Source organism: Syngnathus floridae, chromosome 2, assembly GCF_059516105.1.
Source record: "Syngnathus floridae isolate MCC-2025c chromosome 2, RoL_Sflo_1.0, whole genome shotgun sequence".
NCBI classification, from domain to species: Eukaryota; Metazoa; Chordata; class Actinopteri; order Syngnathiformes; family Syngnathidae; genus Syngnathus; species Syngnathus floridae.
Genome location: NC_142414.1, coordinates 15,870,156 through 15,896,136, shown reverse-complemented (window position 1 = coordinate 15,896,136; position 25,981 = coordinate 15,870,156). Strand labels below are relative to the sequence as shown.

Here is a 25,981-nt window from a genome sequence, read left to right as displayed (position 1 = left end):
GTGAATGTAATGCCTTGTTTTTACAGTAAGTGCGAGAAGTCTAGAATATTCTGAAATGTGATCTTATTAACACCTTGCAAACACCTTTGAACAACACTTGAACACAGTCTATTACCGTAATTTCCAGGCTATAAGCCGCTACTTTTTGCTCAAGTTTTGAACCCTGCTGCTTGTTGTCCGATGTGGCGCATCTATGGATTTTTTGTGATTTTTGTGATGACTTGATCACGTGTACATTCGTAAAAAAGGCTGTGGGCCGCTGTTGTGCGGCATTGCTTTGCTGGGCGGAGGGATATGTGACACGGTCACTGGGGAGAAGAGTGATGGCATGTCCAGCCGCCAGGCAAGTAGTACCCTATAATTGACACAAAGAAGAGACAGAACGAGATCAAGACGGACATTACTGAAGAAAGGAAGCTTTTATACACAAACCCTCATTTTGGGGGACAAAAGAAATGCATATGATGCCGCTTTTAAGCTAGAGGCAGTCAATTTGGCTCTTAACATGCACTGTAGCGGTTTCTTCTGGTCACTAGGGTGGACTGGGCTATTGTTGATGACCTCTTGTTGCGTGACATCTACTCTGGAGCTATACGTGTAGCTCGCTAGTTTAATGTAACTTGGTGCTGTGTGCGTGAATAAAATTAGCATGAACAGATGGAAAATGGAAAATGCTAGAAGAAATGCATAAAAGCAACAGCGAAAGAGAGACTGAGAAAGTGTGTGGCGAAGTATATCTGACGCTATTCCAACCGGACACTGCAGAGGAAGACTTCGATGGTTTCAGTGTACAGGATGAAGATGAAGACGGCTCTCAGTGACTTTTACTGGTATATTTTTTTAACCAGCCCTGTTAGTGCTGTGCTACCGTGTTGCTGCTTTGTTACCGCCGTGTCTCAGTGACTTTACCGGTATGTTTTTTTAATCCAGCCCTATTGGTGCAGTGTTACTTCCGTGTTGCTGCGGTATTACAGCTGCATCACAGGCAGTGTTTGGAAAGAAATGTTGAGGTATGTTATTAAAACTTTAAAAAGACTTTCTGTGTACCATCTTTCTTTGTAAATAACTGCTACGGTATTACTGTTGCATCACAGGCAGTGTTTAGAAAGAAATGTTAAGGTATGTTATTAAAACTTTAAAAAGGCTTTCTGTGTACCATCTTTCTTTGTAAATAACTTGTGGGCACATGCGGCTTTTATTACGGTGCGGCTTATTTATGAAGAAAAAAAAAAGTTCCCCTAATTTATGCTCGTGCGGCTTATAATCAGGTGAGGTTTATAGTTCTGAAATTACGGTAGATGCCTTTCTCACAAGTCTGCCAAGTATTAAAAAAAAAAAAAAAATCACATCTATGTTGTTTGAATTTGGATACACAGTAGGTGACAATTTTACAATGAGACTTTATGTTTACACTTAAGTCTTTTGGAATTGCATCCTCTGAGTAGTCCTACGGTATTGCTTCTTGTACTTGCGACGGCGTGTCCTGGACCCCAAAGGTTCCTCAATCATCTCGAAAGACCAACATCATACTCTCCTAAGTCTTTATTTCCTTAGTAGGTGTGAAAGGTTTTGTTGACACGAGTCAAAGGGCTGGCATCTGCTTGCAGATATAACACCACGCATACTCAACCTTGACACGGCTTGCCTCTCAGAGCATCCCAGAGGAACACGGGCATTCACTCGTTGACGCATGTTGTTTGCACACCAGATTCAGCCTCAAAACAAGACAGGAAATGTTCTTTAGAGGCAGCGTGATAGCCTGAGACAGAGCTCACTGCCTTCCTCTGCTCTTCGGATGTAAATCAAGTTAATAGAGAACCTACTACTAGTTTGCAGTTTTTGTACCAATTTGTAACGCCGTCTTTATTTGTTTTAACATCTGGCCTGATTACAACATTACAATCCGGCAATACAATGAACTGCAATGACTCAACATTCATTACACATCTTGCGGAGGGGGAAAGGATTACTCAGTTGTCATGAGACTTGGATGTGAAATGAGTAAAAATATTTTGAGATGAATGCTTTTGCTTGACTTTGTTCGGAACAGGATGAGTCACTAGAGCGACATTCTTCAAATTTGTATAACTCAAGGATGAAGCAATGTGACGTGGGTTGTCAAAAGCTCCATTTACACACATTTAAGATTTAAACATGCAATGACGGTTTTATTGTTAAATGCAGACGCAGTTTCATCTATTTTTGCAATGGTCCATGGAAAAATTGTTAGGCACGAGTCTCGGACACAAGATGGTCAGGGGTTGCCATGGCGAGTCAGTTGTTTGGCAGTTTTTCTCCCTTCCTGATGCATTTCACTCATTTTTATCCGTGCTTGTTTCTGATACCGGCTGGACATTAAGGCACTGACCGGTATGGTGAAATTAATTATTAAAATTAATTAACAGAACATATTCATTCATGTTACCCAACAAGAGCTTTTCATCCCGCATTATTTTGTCCTGACAGATCCCCCAAGTGAGCTACGCCTCCACAGCTCCAGAGCTGAGTGACAACACGCGGTATGACTTCTTCTCCCGAGTGGTGCCGCCTGACACCTATCAGGCTCAGGCCATGGTGGACATCGTCAAAGCCATGAACTGGAACTATGTCTCTACCGTGGCCTCCGAGGGAAACTACGGAGAAAGTGGTGTGGATGCATTCATTCAAAAGTCTCGAGAGGATGGTGAGTCTTTTGTTCTCAAACAACAAACACCATTTTGTGCTGGTTGCCAGTTAATCAGAGGACACAAACTGTATGGAGACAGATTACCATTCACACTCTCATACACAAGATCGCTGAGTGGGAACTGAACTCGCACTGACTGCACAGAAGTCAAGCGGGGGCACCACCAGTTGTACTGTATATCATCCATGATCACAGTTTGATAGCTCCAATAAATTGTTCAGAGATAAATAAATAAATACAGCTGTAAAATATTGTTAGTATGATGACACCCTGGTGTCATCATTTCGGGAAGTATTTTAATCCTGTATTGACAAACCAGATGATTTGCTCCACTTCAGAGTTTGTCTCTGAAACCAATTTGGGAAAAGAGCTGATAGAATCTATTCGTATATCTTTTAAAAAGTGCGGGCACAATTTCCAAGAAATCAGTGTCCATTTCCTTATAATCATGTTTTTCCCTCTCCTACAATCTAGTACAAGATTAAAGACTTGTTTAAGATTGAAGTAATTATTTGGCAATTGTGGGATAATATGAAACAAGAACGGGGAAACATAAAATACACTCAATGCAAGAGACGTAATCGGTGTCAAGTCAGAGTCCAATAATTCAAATTGCTTTAACTGAAAAACGTTTCTACCACATTGCAGCCCTTCAAACTTTAATCTTTACAACCAGGGACAATATCCACGTTCCACCTGTTCCAGCTCCAGTTACCGTCGTTCTTTCTACTGTTTGAAGTCACGTCACAGTCGGCATGCCAGGGAGATCAAATGCAACGTGTCTGCTCCATCCTCGAAGCTGACTTGTTTCATGAGCATTGGCAACATTTGTCTTCTGCTTTATGAATACATGACTGTCACTTGGTGTTATGTATATATATATATTGAACGTAAAGCCAGTTACAACCAAAACGATTCACAAGGTCAAGCTTGGCGTGCTGATAACTGATGTGACGTTTGCGCGCTAGCAATATTATTCGAGCAGAAAGCTTGCAAAGCGCTCGGGTGAACGTTGTTAACACCATAACAGTTAATGTCTCATTGGAGGTTGTGAACATTATTTATTGTTCCTGGGAAGTGAACTTGTGTCTCCTCTTACATAAGCTTGTCTATTATACATTATTGTACAAGCTTTACGGGAGTTATTTTTAAATTGTGAGCCTTCTGTACACATTAGTAGCGGAGTACATTACATTGCATTAAAATGATGAGTACTTGTGTTCAAGATGCTATTACTGACATCTTGGTTCTGAAAATAGCAATATAGAGGAAATTGTACTTGACCTGTTTCTGTCCCATCGATTGCTTGACTTGAAAACCATGGCAACCACAACTACTGGATTAGCCGGAACACTATCCTGCTTATTTTAGCAAAATCATTGCTGCTCACGTCACCATTTAGTGTACACAAACATTGCGTCTCCTCTGGCAATGTTTATTTTGTGATGTTGAAACAGCATGGGGAGCCCCCCGAATGAAGAGAGGACCGCTGCTGAAAATAGTCTTCTTTAAGACTTGGCACCAAAAGGCAAGATTTTCATTTTGACACGTTCTCATTGCAACATCAGTGAAATCCTCCAGTGGGATGAGGCTTCATTGTCGTTACGGAAGATAAGATGAAACACTTTTCCGATCTGATGCCTCGCCGCTGTCATCCTGCCTTGTTTTCAATGCTTGCGGTTCATGCTTGCTCAGTGGCTCCTTGTCTGTGTGAGGTTCTCTTTGAAAAGCCCTCGTATCTCCTGTGTCCTCAGAGAGCACGCAGACGTGTGCAGTAATAGCAGCTGACATGTCACTTTATTCTCTCATGAAAAGTGTGACACTTTCACAGGAGAGTGTGCACCTGTCATTGTCTGCTGGAATCATCACATTGGTCTGGGAAGGTGATGCTTGGCTTTTGTGTTTTCCCTGATGTGATTTTGCCAAATAAGGATCATACTTGAAATATTTTTTGGGGTAATCTTAAATGACAGTTGAGGTTAAGGAGAAGGTCAAAAAGAGCGTATTCCTATCGTGAGCGGGGAGATTATGCAAATATTTGACAGGAGGGGCGCATACTTCACCTTTTGTCATGAGAAAAATGACAAAAGGAAAGATCATCTGACAACATATTATTCTTAATTTTGTCTAAAAGGGGAATTTTGCTATTCATGTTTGGGTTCAATAGTAGAACTGCTTTTGTTGGTGTCTGAGGGATGAAAATATTTCGCTGGACCGTACATCACTTTTCCAAGCCATCTTTACTTTTTCCAGAAAAGAAAAGAGAAAAGGATAAAGATGTAAGCATGTGTTCAATACAGGGTTACTATTTAGTTATTTTTCCTTTTTGTATTTTCTTATTTTGTTTCTTTTGGTTCATTTTTGGATTGTTAAACACGGCGGTTTTGATAAGTATTAGATTGAAAAGCCAGTCTCAGAACTCAGTTTTGATGCGTATTAGAAACTTTAGGTAGAGATGAGCACAGAAACTCATATTTGAGTCAGTTTGTCAAGCTTTAAGTATCCCATCTTATCTTTTATCTTTCTATCGTTCCATGTTCAACTGTTTAAATCGGACAGTGGCACGGCAAAGCTGGAGCCTTTCCCACCTTACGCTGTGCATTAAACAAACTTCATTCTTTCCCACATTGGTTGCACCAATTTCTCCTATGTGTATCACGACGTCAGTGACTAAAATCTTTCTTCATAACATTAATTGTATTTGGATGGTGAACTTAGAGGCGCACATTCTAGTGTACACAAAAGGCAATGGCATTGAGAGCAACATTTTGTCACATTAATAATTAAACAAACAAAAAAGTCAAGTAAGAATAATTTCTATTTCATCATGGAAATGCCTTGCGTCAAGTGCGGCCTCTGCGGGGCTTGCCGGAGGCAAAGTTTCAGGTGAACCCTCTAACACAAAAAAGTACTTTATTATTTGGACCTTTCACAGGGAACAAGGACATTCAAGAACTTCAAGAGCAGCAATGAATAAAACAAGGTGCCGGAAAATGATTCTCTTGTAGTCAATTAGGTCTAGTGAGTAATTATCAAAAGTAGCATTGTTTTTCAAACACATTTTACATCATGTGAATGGTTGCAAATGGGTTTTTTTCTCTTTAATCTAAAATTGTGTACGTCATTTAAAAAATCTGCTGACATAAATTTGAATAATTTACACCACAATAAAGAAATACTGCGAGGAGAAAATGGGCTGTAACCATGACAACCACAGCGAATGCTGTATAGTTTGCATATGCACATTCAGACGTGCAGTTCCAAATGCTTCGCCACAAAGCTATTTATCATGTCCGCAGCATGATGGAATACAGAATCGTGTTGTGCTCAGAGACAAAAATAAGTCCTAAATGCACGTTGTCAACTTTGATTGACTTTTGATGAGCATTCTCACCATGCGAGCCATCACATCGAGGCCCCCCGTTTTTACTTTAGTGCTAGACACAAATGATGTTTGTGTTGCCTGCGTGTTCTTTTTTTTTTTTTCACTGTGCAGGAAAGATTTTGAAAGTTTCAAAATGAAATTTAATATGCGCACTGGCACAAGAATGGGTACAGTTTTACAATGAGAATTAGAAAAGAGAAAAAAAAATGCTCATACAGGATCCAGTATTTCTCGAGTCCAAATTCACCAACCAATAAACAATGCTCAATATCTATCACAAAAGTTTTGAATTGACAATCTCATCAACGTATTGACTTATCAATATGTTTGTGATTGTGGTTTTTGTTTGCAGTGGTGTGGGGGTGGCACTGCTTCGCGCTGAGTAGCGTTTCTAAGGTTTTGCCCGTCTCACCTAACAGCCGTTGTGATTCTGTGGTTACAAACAAAATGTTAGCACAGACTTGCTGAGCAGGCAAAATCATGTCAATTGTGGTATACGCCGAGATCGGGACACTTGCTTACTACAAAATATATCCAAAAGGAAATGTGCAGGTCAACATACCCACAAATCAACTAGTTTAGCTCGGAACTTGACATATTAGAAAATAGTTTTATTTTTTTAATCTTTTTTGCAGACAGACAAATCTTTTGTGGCAGCGACTGTGAGTCAAAATAATCTTATCTTCTATTAGTCGTCATGCTTGTCGACAAAGTGGGTTCATGACTCTTGTATCACAAGACAGAAAATGATTCACATCAAATCTTCATGACATAATGTTTAACTTATCAGACCTACTTTAACTTTTCTGTTAAAAAAGTCCACATTGTAAAGCGACCATGTCAAAATGTAGGCAGGACCTCTGTGGGATTCATTTTCATGCAAAAGGATGTTTATTTTGCACAGACCGAGTGCATTATAGTTACAGTGGTGTCGTTTCTAGTCGTGTATTAAATTATTTCTACCTTTGGGTAATAAATTATGTGATTTTTGCTGATACCCTTTGTAACCAAGGTGGCACAGTCGGTATTATATAAATCACAAATGCATACCCGTCACATCGAATATGGAAAACATAACTGCAACGAGAAGGTGAAAATCCAGCTCGTTCTACCAACGGTATTTAATTTACTGACTTTTAAACAGAATTGCGGGCTGTAGGAATTTTTTTTGTAGACCGGAAAAGTCGCCCCAGGCAGCCCTTAAAGAAGCTTGGCCCACCAGGAATTCTCCCTGTGCTCCAGGCTTGCCACTCTGGGCCTGAATGTTGACATCTGATACTATTCACAATATTCTCGATTAGCTTTGTCCATTGCAAGTTTCAACAATGTAGGGGATAAACGGAGAGCATCCACTTTCACTCATGAGCCTCCAGTATGCTGACGTGAGAGCAGACTTGCTGACAGATGAAACCGGTTGCCATTCGGCTTAAGAAAACAGCAATGCCAACACATGTTATTAGTTGATCCATCAACTTTGGGGCCAGAGTGTGACTAGTTCTAAACTTTACGGGACCTTATTGCATTGTTAGCTGTGTCATCAATATACTGTAAGCTTGAGCTGATTTCTTTGCTGCCAGTGTCCAAAGATTAAGACCATGTTGTTTATAAAGCCTGAATCTCACTGAGGGTTTGTGCACGTAGCGAATGTTGGGATTTCGTCATGGTTCCTAAAAGTTTGCAAAGAGTTGCAAACAGTTTTTCTTGTTGCAAAGTCATATTGAACAAGCTTTCACTTAAAATATTCAATAGTATATTCTAGCTATTATAGCTGAAATAAATCAAATTTATCAAAACATCATGGCAGCTGTGCAATGCTTTTCTACTGCCTGACCTCTTTTAGAAAAAAATACACTGAAATGAATTCTGCATACTGTCGGCAAGGCGGCTTTATTTGTATTGCACATATAATACACAAGACGACACAATGTGTTTCACGCAAGCAAAGAGTCATTCTGTAGCCTACCTGTCTTATTAGAAGACTTAAAAATATATCTGTCTGTATATAGAAAATTAATTACAGTTTTAATAATAGTTTTGATGCCATTCAATGGTTTTGACAGACATAAACGGCTAACATTATGTTTATTGTTGTGTAGCGCATGTGATTATTCTGCAACATACTGAGCGATATTTCTAATATCATCTCAGCAGCAGGTCAGTGTCTGTCGATAAATTCAAAGCAATGTTCATAAGAAAGACATTTGTGGCTCCGCAGCCTTCGGTAAATGTAATAGGGTATTACATTGCAATTGATTGCTCAAGGAGAAATGTATTCCTTGTTATGCACATCATGTAAAAGGAGGGTACTCTGACAGATACCGACTAGCTCCTCAGGGATATATATATATGTATATATGTGTATATATATATATATATGTACATGTGTGTGTGTGTATATATATATATATATATATATATATATATATATATATATATATATACATATATATACATGACAATATATATGTATATATATATATATGTCATATATGTTGACAATCCCTTTCGCACAGCTCCATGCAGAACGCAACCCTAGTCAACCCCAGTTTGTTGCAGTATCTTATATTCTATGCGCCTTTTAATCCGGTGCACCCTATACGTATATGAAATAATTTCTAAAATAAAAAAATCAATGAAGGTGCGCCTTATAATCCAGTGCACCTTATAGTGCAGAAAATACTGTTGTTTTTTTTTCAATTCACTTTGCCAGTAAGCAAGTCAAAGCATCCCAGCATGTGCCGACTGGGAAGCAGGAAAACATGTTGCAATCTTAATTAAGACGGAGCCCACATTCAACTGCATAAATTCTTTGTGATAGTTTACCAAATCAGAGGGATGCCAATGTTGAGCTTCACTGTATTTTTGTTCACTTTGTGAATTTTTGTTGGGGGGGTTTCGTCACGCTGTCCCATAGGCTGTGGATATTCGTCACGTTGGATTACTGGTCCGGAGCCAGGCATACAGTGCGGTCTGCACAGGGCTTTGAAAGTCTCCATCAAAGCTGATGGGAATTCACAGCTCTGTAATTATTGAGTGTTTCTTATTAAATGATTGAAAAGAAGCTGTAATTTCTTTTTCCTCTTTGCAACGCAATGTGAAGATCATATTTGTCATGTTTCTTGCCAAGTTCAACAATTAATTCTGTTTATTGTGGGTGTTGTTTTGACTACCTAGCTACAAATTTAATGTGATTAGAACGACCGTCAGATTGACTGAACAGTTTATTTATATGGCTCATATCTTCTATCATTGGAACCCTTAGTGAGCTTTTGTTCAATTGCAATGAGCCAGTATGCAGACGTGAGCAACGATCAAGGCAGCTACTCACCCACAGGTGTCAGCCAAAAAGTAATATTTGTTGATGTAATCGGGCAAACGATGGAAGACATGAGAGAAGAGCCTTGCCGTCTCCTTTCCTGCGGCTATTTTTAGAACTGGTTTTAGATGGCGCTCAGCTGTTAGGAGCAATGAGTGTTGGGAGAGAAATATACTCCTCATTAAGTTTTTAAGAGTGGCTGCTGCAGTATAGTATGGGATCCTTCAATTTGTCCATTTTATTGTGTGTTTCATGGCATGATTAGTCTGGCATGGCTTCAGCAGGTCATGCAATGAATGAACATGTCTTTTAAATAGTTGGACTGGAATTGCCAATTTCCAGTGCTTATATTTTTATTACTCTTATCACACATGACAACACCATTATTTACAGTTTGCTTTACATGCTGACAGTTAACCAAAACTGATTTTCTCATAAGTATGAATGTTCATGCTCTTATTGCATCAGCAGCAAGCAAGGGCCCTCTCGCTTTATCAAAGGTGGGCGGGGCTCACCCCGGAGTACGAGTCTGTCACAGTGTGCTCATTAACGTGGCAAGAAAGATTACGTTGCCACCCGCTTATTTATTGGTTGAATCTTTGCAAGCGAGAATCCACATGAACTACCGAACAAAAGATGTCTGTCGACGGCCGAGTTATTTATGAGCATCTTCACAAAAAACAGGCAAATGCTGCTAAAAGAAAGCATTTTACTTTGAGCCACTGACAATTCGACTTAATCGCTGTATGGTAGAATCAATTGTGGTGAATCAAATTTAGTGGTACAACTTCTTCTGGCACCTAATTGACTCAAGAAAAATAGACTGTGATCTATTTGTGTAGAATAATTTGTAGTATGTCCGGAGATTTATTTCATGTGGAAAAATTATTTGAGAAAGGTCACAGCCTAGATCAAGTCATCTATCTAATTTCTGCCGGGGCCTAATACAACTAGTTTTTTTTCCCCACTTTATTTAATTTGATAACCACCACAGGTTTATTATTTAATTTCATATCAACCATGACTTACTGCAGAGGACATGATCCAATGCTAAAGAAGCCCAAAAAAAAATCTGCTAATGTAATGTACAATCACTTGTCCTGATTTACAGGCCAATGTAGCACTCAAATGATTACTTTAATATTAACTGGTGATTTTACACTTAATTGTGTTTATTGGTTTTACTTGTTTTTAATTCTATTCCTGCTGTTTTGACTCAAAGAGCCCTAAATTGGACCCTTTGGATAATTTTCACCATCCATTATTCAACTGTCAGAGAAAAGGTGTGACACTGGCACAAGCTGTCACTGCCAGCGTGAAGGTCACTTTGAGCTTTGATTCTGCAGGTGCTGTCACACCTCGCCTCTCATGTCACACAAAGTGACAGGAGTCGTGCAGCATTATTATTTGGCCTGCAACCTACCAGGACTTGAGAGGGACCAGTTTCCTTCTTAAGGTGTCATGTAGTTGAAAGCCACCTGAGTTTGGTTTTACAACGGCCACAGCTTGTAAATTTGCAATCATTCTAACATTTTAAGCCTCCACAGCTTTTTTTCAAGAGACAAACACAAAATGTTAAAAGTCTGATATTTGTAAGTGTAATCTGATTAGCTGTTATTAGAAAACATGCTTCCTGGGTCTAAAACTGCTTTGGATGAAATGTCCCTTTTACTAGTTTTGAAATCACAAATAAATAGTTTAAAAAGATGAATAGCAATAACAATTGCCAGCAATATCTCTATTTATAAAAAGTGAAATCAATTTGTAATTTTAGTAATGATGCAAAATCGATGCAAAATTTGTCTTCGGGGGCCACGTAAAATGATGTGGTGGGCCGTATCTGGCCCCCGGGCCTTAAGTTTGACACCTATGCTTTAGAGCTTCTTGAAATTGTTGGATTGAATCGTCAAACTACTTTGAGGCAGCATAAATTTGACTACAAAAACTGTCGGATGTACGTACTATATTTGCACAGGGGTTTTTCTGTAAACAGTAATCAAAAAGTGAAGAGACAGATTTAGGTCAGTTTGTTTATCACAAGTTCAGCAACGTCCTTCCAGTCCAGGGAAGACTTCTTTCAATGACCAATATGAAGATGCACCCATTGACAAAAGATTGTGTTAGCAGAGAATCAAATTGCTTTGTTAACAAAATAACTAACAAACCAGTCAAGTGCATTGTGGCCCAACTCCCAGCGGCTGGACTCTTATCCCCTTGTCTCCTCCCTCTATTCTCTTCCGAGTTGGCTGGCGGCTGCCAGTGATGTGAGGAGAGACGAAAAGGAAAGGATGAGTGCTCTGCTTCCACATAGCAGATGTTGTGGGAATGGGGGACTGAAGTACCGGTGAAGCAAAGGCATGGAATTCAATGATTGATAGAGTCTCAGAGAGCAGAGAACCACTGCTAAATTTCCCATGAGCCTCTAAGAGTAGTGTAACTGTAATGATAGAGAAAGGGGGACTGATAACCTCTACTTCAGTTTCACCAAGGGTTTGCCTATCCATGGCCATGGAGAGAGTGGAAATGGTATATACATATGGACAAATAATTGCAAAAGTCTATGATGTTTCTTCTGTTCTGCATACACTTGAATACAAGATAGTACATGTACGTAGACATACAAGATAGTACATGTACGTAGACATAAAAGACTCACAAATATTTTCTTCTGCTCATCCCGGGTAGGGTCACAGGGTTAGCAGCTTTGGTACAGACCTTTTTTTTCTGGCCCCAGCCACTTCCTCCAGCTCTTCCGGGGGAATTCCGATTCCCAGGCCAACCGGAAAACAGTCCTGGGATGTCCCCGGGGGCTTCTCCTGGTGGGATGAATGTCGCTCCACAGACTACACATTATATGTTAGTGCAGGCCAACGGTTAAGCATCAGGCGTGACTTTTCATGTATATGATTAGAGTTAGTTTCACGGTAGCCACTATTTTCCTCGCCTCATTTCTCAAATTTGAGGTCAGACTTTTCCACGCATTTCTGATGTCAGAGTTGTGTGTATGCTGTAAACTCACTAAGGTCTTATTCCTGCATTGATTGTTTATTCGTTTTGATAAGGGTCAACGGAATAGCATTCATTATCATGCACTAAGTCCCTTTGGCATTTTGACAAGATGCAACATAAAATTAAAGTCGTGCATGGGGAATTTAAAAGCCTCATTGGTGACCAATCTAATGTCACCTTTTGACTGTTGGTCAATAGCCGATCATCTCAAAGAGAATTTATACTCTCTCTACCACTCAGAGGGCAATTATTGAAGTATATCCCAAGAATAAATCATGGAATTAACTGGACAATACAATGGATTTTTTCTAATGCATTGAAAGACCAAATTCCAGAATGTCAAAGACAAAAACAATGAGTCCACTTGAATAAAATAAGTCCACCGCTATCCCTCGCACTAAACACAGAATCTTACTAAAGGTTGGACTATGAAATTGAAGTTATCATTGGCATTTTAACAACAAAATGTTTTATAATTGTCTCCCTTTTTAGGTGACCTCTGCATTTCCCAGTCTGTGAAAATCCCACGTGAACCAAAAGCTGGGGAGTTTGACAAGATAATTCGCAGGCTAAGTGAGAACCCAAACGCCCGGGTGGTCATTATATTTGCCAACGAGGATGACATCAGGTAAGTTAAATTAGATCATGTTTTGTAGTCATGTGTAGTTTGTGTCTTGTTGCGTATAATCTTAGCTACTCTAACACTTGAAGCATTATATGAGTAACCTTTCACTAAATGTTTCTACAATTTTATTGAAGAGTACATCATACAATTAATGCCTTTGTCATTCAAACAATTTCCATTTATTGAAATACTAAAGTCCCCCTTGTGCCAACTAAAATATATCTGTTCCAATTCATTATCTGGTTTTAAGACTGATTGTCTCCATTAAAAATAATTAGTTGTAGGCATAATCATCACACACAGTACTGTTGTAGCTTTGTAAGGGAAGTTGTCCCCTGGCAAGCACTTAGTAGGCTAGAGTATTTCTCGGGGCCAGTGAATTAGGGCGGTCCCTTGGTGATGACAGGGCCAGAAGTCCCGCTGCTCATTGACTTAATCCCATCCAGATAACGGCTCCTTGTGTGGATATATAGTAATTACCCAAAGCCAGTGGGATCTGATCTGCACACTTCCGCTGCATCCTTGAACCCTATGCAGTTAGCTCTGAATAGAGTGTCCTATTAATGAAGCGCAAGGTACATTGCAGATAAATTACTTTGGGTTTTGGAAAAGAAGACTTATGTCTTTAGTTGAGTGGGCTTGTTGCGCAACATTGGTTTTGCTGGTTTCTTCAACTTGTCTTTCAAATTTATTATTTCAGAATTTGGATGCATATTGTTGAAAACAATGAAAATGGAACCCTGTAGTTGTACTGTTAAAATTTCAGTCGGACTAATTAATTGGTTACTTGTTGCATTTAATTGCTATAAATAGGGTTGATATGAATTAAATAAAAACATTAAATTAATAAATAATATAATATTTATGTAAATAGTATGTATATAATATTAAAATATATAATATATAATTGTAAAAAATTGAATGGGGGAGGGGAACTCAAAGTACAAAGTTCCCAAGTGGACTACATACTTTTACTTCTCACTTAAACATTCCATAGCTCACTTATCTGCCACCATTGTCATGTGGTGAGAAAATCTATTACTCACAATTTGGTCTAAAGGGCACATAACACAGTTGTGGAAATTAGACTTTTTTCCCCCCTATTATTCCTCATCAAGTACACAACCTTGTGATCATAAAAACGGTAGCCCCTCCAAGGATATAGTGGCCTTGCATGGAACTTTTCAAACCGATAATATTTCTTCTGACAGCTAGTTCCGAGTATAAAGGATGCATCTACAATACAATAAGTTGCTTGTGTTGTAGGAGCATTGAGGGTCAGTAAAGCCGCACAGGCCAGATGGCATTTTAAAATTTTGATGTCGCTACACTCCAGCTTTCAACTGCGCCTGCACAGGGCCTTATATTTACTTCCATTGGCAGCAAGCCTGGACAAATGTGGCACGGGGATGATTGTGCAAAAACCTGAATGTACTCTAAGGATATTTTCCGCCTTTGGAGGCCACTCATTTCTATTGCCTTTATATGCAAATACACCTAGAGTCAATAGAGTATTCTAGACATGGAATTACCTGTATAATGCCTTTACTGACTCTTTGGGGTGCAATTGAATAACAACCTTATGCTTTCAGGTGATGAATGCCTGCTTGCATTAAATAGATCACCAAATAACAACATGCTGCCCAAATTTACAAAGCCTTTCATGTCTTCTAGGCGGCTGCTCCAAGCGGCAAAGAAGGCCAATCAAACAGGACATTTTATCTGGGTAGGTTCAGACAGCTGGGGGTCCAAAATCTCCCCAATACTGAACCAGGAAGAGATGGCTGAAGGTGCTGTAACCATCCTGCCGAAACGACAATCCATCAAAGGTGCTGTGAAATTAGAACTATACTTGAAAAACATTATGTTGTATAACATTCCACCTACACACATAGTATTGACAATACCTTGAGAAAAAATATAAAACATGTTACATAACTGACATACCGTATTTTCTGCATTATAAGGCGCACCTATAAGAGGGAGGGGGGGAGGGGGGGTTAGGGCGTTACTCTTAGGAGCAACAAAGAACCCAGTCTTCACTCTGTCGGAGTTCAAGCCTTCCTCAGAGCAAAGAGGAAAAATCCTTCATAATGACAACCATCTTTGCAGCAATCCACCAATCAGGTCTGTGGTGGGACCAGATAGAATCCACTCCTTAGTTCAAGGTAGAGATAAGACACTCTTGATTTTGCCTAAAAGCCCCGCAATGGTTGATTTTAAAGACAAAAGATGAAGTTTGACATTTTTTATATGAATGCCAGGCGATATGTTCAGAAAAGTTGGCACCACCCAACAAGTCGCATCACAACGATGCATAGTAGTGTGGGAATATTTTTTTGGGACAGCAAATGGGAGATTAGTCAGAATTGTGGGAAAGTGAAGCAATATACAGATCATCTCGGATGAATACCTGCTCCAGAGCCCTTTTGACTCAGACAAGAGCGATGTATCATCTTTCAGCATGACGAAAATCCTTAAGCCCCTAGCCAGTATATCAAAAGAGTGGCTTCAGGACAACTCTGTGAACATTCGTGATTGCTCCAGTCAGAGCCCAGACCTGATCAGACACAATTGATTGATCACTCATTGCAATGTCTCCGTCAGTGAGATAAGTTCCAGTTAGCGGCACTGGTCTTCTCACCATTACAATTGTATTTACACACTAACTTTGATTATGACACAGATTGACTTTGTGGAAAGTAACTAAAACAGTTGATTTAGGTCTGTAAGTATATTTCTGAAACTTCTCTTTTAGGGTTTGACCGCTACTTCATCAGTCGAACACTGGAAAACAACAGGCGAAACATCTGGTTCGCCGAGTTTTGGGAGAACAACTTCCAGTGCAAACTTAGTCGACATGCTGTGAAGAAAGGCTCTGGCATCAAAAAGTGCACAAGTGAGTACACACGCAATAAAACCAGCTGCACTCAGGCATAGGAATACTCTCAATCAATCACCATGTAATTTGAGGTAAATTTATAAAGCCTCTGAGATTTCAGAAGCACACTTCACACTCATATCCATCCAAAATGTAATGGACGTAGAGAAGCAAAGGTGAGCCTCTAATTTTGTTGAAATGAATGATTTTGTGTGTGCTGCCTATCTTGTGGAAGACGACAAACCCCATGCGCTGAAAACATAATCGAAAGTAAATCCAATAAAGTATGCTGACAACAAGCCTTTAGGACATTAAAGTCAGAGGGATCCCCCAGACTGTCTCCCGCTGATTCAGTATGCGACACTGCAATGCTCGCAGGCTGATTTGCAGCTACGGCCAGTAATTGTTTAATCACATGCCCAACAGATGCATTCCTAGCATGGTAAAGAGTTGCAAAACACAAAGAGGAGAGAGGTTTTCATCTGCTAATACATTTGCACCAGCCCATTTCCTGTTCAACCTCTGTAACTAATCCTCATTGTGCTCGGGAGACATGGGCTGCTCGCATACGCACATAGCGCTATGCGGAATATAAAGTTAATTCAAAAAACATTTCCTATGATTTTTTGGCATAATGTTGTGTCAGAGTGCTCGTGATAGAAGAATATTTTATAATCCATCCATCCAATTTTTAAACTGCTTTATCCTCATGAGGGTGACGGGCTTGTTGGAGTCTCTCTCAGCAGTCTTTGGGCAGCAGATGGGATGCCAATCGCAGTATTTTTTAATCATTATGGCATTTAATACATAATTAATATCATGCACCAAACAGCCACAACATTATGACGAATTGCACCGAATAATCTTCTGCCATTACAATGATCATAATGTTCGGTTTCAATTGACACTATGAGAAAGGTATTCATTAAAACCAATATGAAAGAGCGCTACAGTGAATATGGACATAAACAAGTCCACCGCATCAACATTATTACCTTAACCACAAAAGCAGAAGCAGGCATCCATTTGAAAATGTTATCAGAATGTTCCGGCCGACTTGTCAGTGTATATTCTGTAATGTGCTGTACATTCTACAAGAACATTAGTCGTACAAACCCAACATACACGTACGCACGCAGATAAATTCATAAATTGCATCTGGGACTACCATCAAAGCAATCATGTAGAGGAACATTGGAGAACTCAGGACCCTCTTATTTTATAATAATGTTAACATCATCCTCATTTGCTGATAAAAGAAGCAGATAGTAAATAGCAGTTATTTGTAATGATGGAACAAAGTACAAGGCCCACGAATAAGTGACAATATCATTCGAGGATGTCCAAAAATTACAATGGGAAGAAAAACAAACACACTCACTCGAACTCTCGAACTCTGCTGAACCCCTGAAAATAATTCAACCCTTTATTGAACCCCAGGGTAAGGGCCACTGGAGTGGAGAATGTAATATTCTTCATGAACCAAAATAATTAGATGACCATGCAATTATTTAGGACATTATTCTCTTTCCAAGTCTGGCCTTGTGCAGTTTTCATGATTGGTTAAGTTAGTAATGAACATGGAAACAAAGAGCTTCACGTATGCTTTGAAAGACAGCATGATTTATATATATATATATATATATATATATATCTGTGCAGGGTATCTGATTACAGATACAGATATATATATATATATATATATATATATATATATATATATAAAATTATTCCAAAATATTATTTAATCAGGATTGAAAAAAATGGTGTGTCTGCTGTGAGATTATTTAACCTGATACCTCGAGCATCGGTAAAGCATGGAAATGATTGGTCTGGCTGGAAAGCTGCTTTTCCAAAAGTCAGCAAGGTTGAATGATAGCCTTGGGGTTCGGACAAAATCATCAACTATTTCAACATCCATGCCCCTGGGTGTCTCAAACACTGCCAACATATACGCCGTCGCCTTCTGTTGTGCCGTTGTTGCGCTTTCATTTTCTCCTTGACGGGTTCTCTGACTTTGAAAAAGAAGTGAAAACACACAACTTGAATTGTATAAAATCTAATTCTCCGAAGGCCACAAATGACTATATGTACCTGTTGCTGTTTTGTTTTGTCCAGGAGAATTAGCTCATACCGTATTAGCCCCAATATAAGACGACCCTGATTATAAGACGACCCCTTCTTTTTCAAGACTCAAGTTTGAAAACAGACTTTTTGAACACCAAATTAATTTATATATATATATATATATATATATATATATATATATATATGTATATATATATATACAAAAAATTTAATTTTTTGGGGGGGGTATGTACTAGTAGAACTACCCTTTTATGTGACCTTTTAGGTCGCATGCTCTTTGGAGTCTGGAGCTAAAACTGGATTTAGCAAGACATTAAAACCTGGGGGATACATGACTGCTCAGTATGCTGAAAGGTCAGACATATACAGGACAGCATGATCACCCAAAGGCATCAGATCATGAGCCTCACTCCAAAATATAAAACTAAACAAGCAATATTAATAGTAAAATATATAATAAAAAATTTTAACAGTGAAAATAAAATAAACCTTCAGGTTACAAGGATTAAATGTACATTGAACTTCTTGCAGGCAAGTAGAGAATTCAATAATTCTTTCCCCACAGACACACAGTTCACACTGTTTCACACAATTGAAGCATAAAATGTGATTCAGTTTTACACAGACGGAGGGTCATGAATTGCTGATATAACCTTGAATGTGTCACAAGCCAGACAAATGTTCCACGCTATCATGGTTTTGTCAGTCGCTTCGGTCCATAAAGGGCACGACATTGGTCAAACCATTTCTACAAAACACAAAAAGTCCATATATGATTATTTGCCCTGCTTCATGATCATTGGATTAGATTTAAGAGATGAGTATGCCTGCTTCCTTTAATGTAGTCTGACTGGCCAATAAGGTTTCAGTTTGAACGAAGCGAGCTTTGGATCCTTGCAGGCGTGAGTCATTAAGGCGAGTCATCAAAATCACAGCCTAATTCTCACATTCACATAATGCATCAAGAAAATAAATAAACAGTGTTTGACATGCTGTATGATTCTCTCAAATCTCTCCATCTAAGCATATTCTGTACCTACATCTAGCAAGTATTACTTCAACACCCAAGAGCAAGTCATTGCTGTGGTTATCATGTTTTTTCTTTATTCTTTATTAGCATCTTATACAATTTTGTAGTTCACAACATCTGACCTTGGTGAATTTGTGTCTGACGAGTGACAATACTGAATGCTTTGGATCTGAAGAAAGTGTGAGTGCATCAAAATACTGTAATGTGTAAAACGGTCACAATATTTTGCTATGCCAAAATTAAGCACTCAAGATTGTTATTTTTTTAATGTTCAGTTTTTGTTAGAAAAAATGCTACGAGAGTGTACTGCTGGCTCTCATTATTGTTACCACCCACTTGCAATGACCCACAAGGTCGACACATGGAAGGCTGACAATGCAGCTCCATCATTGGAGGATATTGATCGGCTATTCTGTAATTTTACTGCATCAAGACAGAAATCCTTGGGAACCTTTCGCCTCACTCTACTCCAAGAATGACTTAAAAGAACCAATCTTCCTCCTCTTAAGACATTGTATTCCATCTGGGCACATGCACTCCTGTCTCAGCGTTCTCTTTCCCAAATTTGAATTTGGGTCTTTGTATTGGTTACAAAGGCTGTCAGACAACTTACAATTAAGGCTTATGAAAGAAATCCAGACGCCGCTTACTCTCGTGTAGTCTTCTGTGTTATCTGATTCATCTCTTTCTGTGTTCGAGCAAAGGATAAGCTTGCCAACTGAACTTTGCAAAATGACACATTTTCAAAATAGTAAGACAAGCTTGGCTAAGATTAATATACAAACGTCATCCTGTATCTATGGTAATATTGAAGAATGATGCTCTGTCCTCCACTCCTGGATCACCACTCAATCATCTTGTCTCTTGTTGATTAATGGATTTGAGCTTGGTTGAGACAAACGGATCGCAAAAACAAGACAAGAGAAATGTTCCATGAAGAATATTATGGGGTCGATATCTGGAGACGGTGGTAAGATGCATTGTGATTGAGACATAAGCTTCTTTGCTCATTAAATGAAGGGCACCAAGTCTTATCAATAAGTCTTCAATTCCTAGCTTGCCGTAATGGCCTCATAATCAAAATGATTACCATATTTTCCGGAGTATAAGGCGCACCAGAGTATAAGTCTCATATAAAATGCACAATAAAGGGGAAAAAACATATATAAGTCGCACCTGAGTATAAGTCGCATTTTTGGGGGAAATTTATTTGACAAAATTCAACACCAAGAACAGACATTAATAGGCAACAGGCTGAACGGTACGTTATGCTAACGTTACATAAACAATCAAATAAAAGAGTCATTCAAATAAATCTAACATAAATAAGTTTATCGAACCATCTGTCACTCCAAATCATTAAATACTTCGAAATGTTCATCCTCTGTGTCACTTATAAACCACTCCGCTGACTTCGGAAGTAAATGCAGCGCTGACGTCAGACTCATCGTCAGTTGCAGTTCCAATTATTCCACAGGTCTAGAGCGCCCTTATGCGGTTTAGTGTGAAAACAACACGTGACGTGATATACTAGTAATATGTTAATGATCAAGTAATAATGTGTTAATAATTTCACGTATAAGTTGCTCCTGAGTATAAGGCGCACCCCCAGCCAAACTATGAAAAAAACTGACTTATAGTCCGAAAAATATGGTGCGTCTTCTTGATTTTGTTATTGTCCACTTTTGTTTTCTTCATTCCCATGTATGATCTCCCTTTGTACTTTCATCACCAGATCACGAGAGGATTGGTAAAGATTCATCCTATGAACAAGAGGGAAAGGTCCAGTTTGTGATTGATGCCGTTTACGCCATGGCTCACGCTTTGCACAACATGCATAAAGATCTCTGCCCGGGGAAAGTTGGCCTCTGCTCCAAGATGGATGCCATCAATGGCACATTGCTGCTCAAATACATTCGAAATGTCAATTTCTCAGGTATGTATTCATGATATACCAAAGTACAAGAGAACCAAGATGAAGTATTTTGTCCTACCAACATCCAAGGTGTATACTTTCGTGATTATATGTTGGTCTCCAAGTATCTGGCTGCTGAATAGAAATTCTTCCGAGAGGCTGGCCATTGGCTTGACAATTAAGAGCAGGAGAGTGTTTTTCTTTGTCTTGTCACAAGTGAACATTGTTTTTAAAATACATTCTCTATTGGGTTGTAATTATACACAAGGAAAAGAAGAGCGGTAGGCAGCACATCAAACAAAACAAGCACCGGTAATTTGTACTTACTGTATATTTATGCTCCTGTTAAACTTAAAGAACGGCAATGGTTTTATTGTGGTGCAGATAGGAAAGGACACACGTGAGGTCAACTTTAGTTAGTTTTGGACTTTTTTCCCATAGAAAATGATTTGGGAATTAGTTGTGGGAGTACATGTTAGTCGCCAGCCTCCACATGGGAACCAGCGGTTGACAGCCCCGAGGATTAGTCTTGATGGGAATTACAGTATAGAAGGAAGTGACAAAATAATTTCCAAGGTCTACAAACACCCACCAGATCGTGCACAGTTGGCTCTTAGAGAGTGGGTTAGGATTTCAGATAAGGTTTTAAGAGGAGACTGGAGTTGGGATTAAAAACCGATATTAGCCTTTAACAATGCAGTCAACCTTTTTTATACATAGATTTTCAAAACACTTGTCTAGTAACTCATCCGGCCTCCTTTTCAAAAACATTGTTGACCCGAGCCCAAGTGACCTTATTGGGATCTAAGCAGGTCATTCCTCATTTAAAAAAACAAACAAACACCCATTGAGTCATAATTCATAGTCCAGTATGCCTTGGTGTAAACATTATACAAATTTACAAAATACTGTAGATATGTTCCCTAAACATTGCATTAAGCTAAAATTATTCATAACATGGAATTGGAATTCAAATGTACGTATTTCATAATAATAGTATACAGTAACCTGACTTTCTTTGAGGAGCACAAATGAATTTAAAAGCTGTGTAGGTAAACAAAATGGAATCACCAACATGATCCTGCAAAACTATGGGAATTTTCCATATCTGCTGACTAAAGGAAATGAGAAACCAAGCTACGAACAAGATTGCGTAGATATGCATTGATGGACACACTTGACATGTATCCTACATAATCTTAACTATGCACTCAATAATTACTGATGTACTTAGAGCCCTTTATAGCAAAATATTGTCTTTTATGGGGGAACATTATAATTCCCTAATAAGACAGTAAAGCACGGCTCCATGCGCAAGATTCAATATTTGCTGTCACATTTATACTTAAAGCCGTTATTGCTGCCTGGTCTGATTTAACTTTGTGGATGGACCACTTGGGATCACTGTAGCATGGACATTAGAGTGAGTAGCTCAAACTTTACTGGAGGAAATGAAAGAGATCGAAAGAGGCCATGCTTACATGGGTGCATAAATCAGAAGAATCTGGAAGTGTTAGCTGACATCTCTGCACAGTTATTAAACCAGCCTTACATGCTTTAATTGAAAAAATTGAATAAAAATGTCAAGAGAATCAGCATTTGATGTTGCCCCTAATGCTTAGCAGTCTTCATTTGAAGAAAACATTTAGCAGAATAATATTGTTGTTATTAAATTACAGCGTTCATGTGGCAAGCATGTTGTGCTGTATTTCGTGACAAATCAAATAAATTGGGTCCACTTCAGACAGCATCATAAACAGCTACATTATCACTGTACACATTTAAATGAACACTTTTCCCTGCAGCATTAGTCACCATACTCTTTGGCTAATTATCAACAGAGGAATAGAGTTACATCATAACTTTAAATTAGGCATTTTAAGATTTAAAAGGTTTTTTTTGGAAGTCATCTCAGTGGTAGAAATATTTATCTAAGAGAGATTGACATAATTTCTTCTCATTCTTCTTTCAAAACAAAATTCAGATTTGGAGATGCTGATTCTGATCCTAAGAGGGTAATGCATTTGTTCTCAAGATATTTTTGTTGATATTTTAAATTGGTTAATATTGCACTAAAATAACTAACAAAGTCAGGACAAATCATTTGCATCGGGTTATGAAAAAATATTAAATTGACCCCATTTGGACATAAAGTTTTCTGTCAAACAACAACGATATATGCAAATGCTTGTATAATATTTTTAATTTAAATAAATAATACATTCAGCATTATTTGACATTAAGGAGTAATTACTTACATTTGGTCACATTTAGTTATGTTTATATTGTATCGTGCATATGTGTGTGTCCCTCAGTGAAAATACGTTTGACATCCCTGATGTAGAGGATTCAATAAACTGGACATATTTAGAATGTGAGAGGAAATAAACTGTCTCATGAAAACCCATGCAAAGAGGAGAAAATGCAAACTGACAGTGAAGCAGACACTCCATAACCACTCTCTCAAGTGCTAAGTCAAAATACTTGTGAGCCCCTGATAATGGATATTCTGCATAAACTGGTCCTCCTCCTGAGTGGTAAAAGCCAAGTGAAACATCCATCCATCCATCCATCCATCCATCCATCCATCCATCCATCCATCCATCCATCCATCCATCCATCCATCCATCCATCCATCCATCCATTTTCTATACCTCTTGTTCCCATGGGGTTGCGAGTGTGCTGAAGCCTATCCCAGCAGTCATCAGGCAGTAGGCGGGGGACACCCTGAACCGGTTGCCAGCCAATCGCAGGGCACACGGAGACGAACAACCATCCGCACTCGCACTCCACCTAGGGGCTCAATCGGCCTACCAAGCATGTCTTTGGGAGGTGGGAGGAAACCAGAGTGTCAGAGAAAACCCACGCAGGCACGGGGAGAACATGCAAACTCCACACAGGGAGGGCTGGAGATGGAGTAGAGCCCGCACCCTCCTAACTGTGAGGCGGATGTGTTAACCAGCGCGGCACAGAGCTATTAAATAAAAATGTTACCCTGCAATCACATGAAAGCCACTGTGGTTGATGTTTGAAGGCAAACAAAATAAAACTGTATCCGATATTCAACCGCTCAAAGAATTAGTCAAAATTAAATAAAATGACATCTAATATGTCTTTTTAATGAAATATCATACTTTAACAGCGGAACGATATTGAAAATGTGTTCAGCCTACAAGTTAACCGAGAATCTCTTTTCAAGCTTTTGCGGTTGTCAGTGAAAACAGGCGAAGATTCTGCTAATAGGACTTTTCGCTGACGTGGAAGCTGATTACTGAACTTTAATCTTTTATGCTCTGCTTCACAATTCACTGATATTCAAAGAAGGTTCAAAAGGTTTGCTTCGTAACAGAAAGGAACAGGGGGAGGACGGATGAGACCTCAATAGGGACCTCAAAGCGGTAATTAAAATCAGTGCTGTCGTTTGTCTGCACTCTGAGGACAACCTTGAACATAACAAGCGATGGGGCAGTAAACGGAAGGAAGGCGTGTGATATGGGAACATGAACAGACAGCTGTGTGGACCCTTGTCAAAGAACCACAACAGCCTAGCTGTCAACATCCATTTGATCCTGTCATTAACAGCTCTGCGGAGTCATTTAATCTCAGGGTATTACAAAAACAGGAGATTTACATTGGGCATAATAAAACAATGCGCTGTTACAATAACACATTTTTGTTTTGTTTTTGTGTCCTCCGCAGGAATTGCTGGCACGCCCGTGGTCTTCAACGTGAACGGAGATGCTCCTGGTCGCTATGAAATCTACCAATACCAGATGAAAAATAACACTACAGAGTATAAAATCATTGGCCACTGGACCGACCATCTGCACTTGGATGTAGGGATCTCTTCCTTAATGATTTAACCTAATGTCTTGAAAGGAAAGCCAACTCGCTAATTACAAATGACAAAATGGATGGATGCATGTAGTTGTGCTAATGTTAAGGTTTCAGGTTATGTTAACAGTTCATAAACTCACAGACAAGCAACATTCACTTTAATGTGGTAAAGGTGCAAGTAAAGCTTTTAGCATTGATTTCTTTTGGCATCGTCAGTGCAATAAAACTCCAGTTTATTCTCCAGCAAAACATCTGAACGAACAGTGTCGCATATGCAAACATCAAACTACCACAGGAACAATGAGCATTGCTTATTTTTTATGATTCTGAATCATTTATACTCAACCCCCCAGGTACTCTATTTTTGTTGCAGCACACAGCACAGGTATTCTATTGAATTATTGCAGACATCAAGGTTCCGTGTTTCTTTTGCGCACCGATCGACTCACCCAGCACTGCCTAGGATGATCATGAACACCCTATGAAGATGTAAAAACAATACCTCTAAACTATATTATATTATAGATTTGTAGTTGTATAAACTTGATTTTAGTTTTTCTTTTACTCTTTACACAGACACAATCAAAAGTCATAGGAACATGATATACAGGTAAAACTGAAAACGGATAAACTCTATCTACTCCTATTTCCCTCAAGTAACTAGTCCATGTAGTTCATTCATTCATTGTGCACATTTGCCATATCCGAAGAGGTAAGGCTTACTATGTTGTCATGAACACAAGATGAGTGCAGGATTGTACAACTATTTTGGCGTATGAACATCTGAAAGAAGTGATTTGAAAATTAAGTTTCAATTTGCTCCATGAATCAAATGTATTTTGTGACTTCTCTAGATGGCACTCTGTTCAAAATTGGGCTGAAGGAACATTGATGTGCCGTTTCTTAAATCATTTTATAAAACTAACTGTCAAAAAATATAACAACTGTTTCATGAAGCAAATTTGAAGCTTCATTTTCACATGTCATCATTATTTGAAAGTATTTGGACCAACATGGGCCAACAGAAGCCATTAGATTAGTTTTTGAGGGCGAATATTTTTTTTTGTTTTAATTTTGGTGGCTTTCACATCATGTGTTCTCATGCTTAAAAGATTCTGTTGGTCAACTGTAGTTCATCAACAGTCCTTAATATTATGCTTCTCACTCTTAGAAGGTAGAATTTTTCTATTTGTTTTGTTAAGGTCACAA

General features: G+C 38.8%; 1 protein-coding gene across 2 annotated transcripts in view; it reads left to right on the top strand.

The window, feature by feature from the left end:
• The window catches only part of LOC148402164 (metabotropic glutamate receptor 4-like), a 93,097-nt gene that overhangs the window by 60,072 nt on the left and 7,044 nt on the right, over window positions 1-25,981 (top strand). For both annotated transcript variants that reach the window (XM_088368772.1, XM_088368773.1), the window contains exons 3-8: window positions 2,467-2,683; window positions 12,889-13,024; window positions 14,696-14,850; window positions 15,780-15,920; window positions 20,756-20,956; window positions 24,635-24,771. In XM_088368772.1, the coding sequence (XP_088224898.1) occupies window positions 2,467-2,683; window positions 12,889-13,024; window positions 14,696-14,850; window positions 15,780-15,920; window positions 20,756-20,956; window positions 24,635-24,771 (987 nt within the window). The remainder of the gene's footprint in view (window positions 1-2,466; window positions 2,684-12,888; window positions 13,025-14,695; window positions 14,851-15,779; window positions 15,921-20,755; window positions 20,957-24,634; window positions 24,772-25,981) is intronic.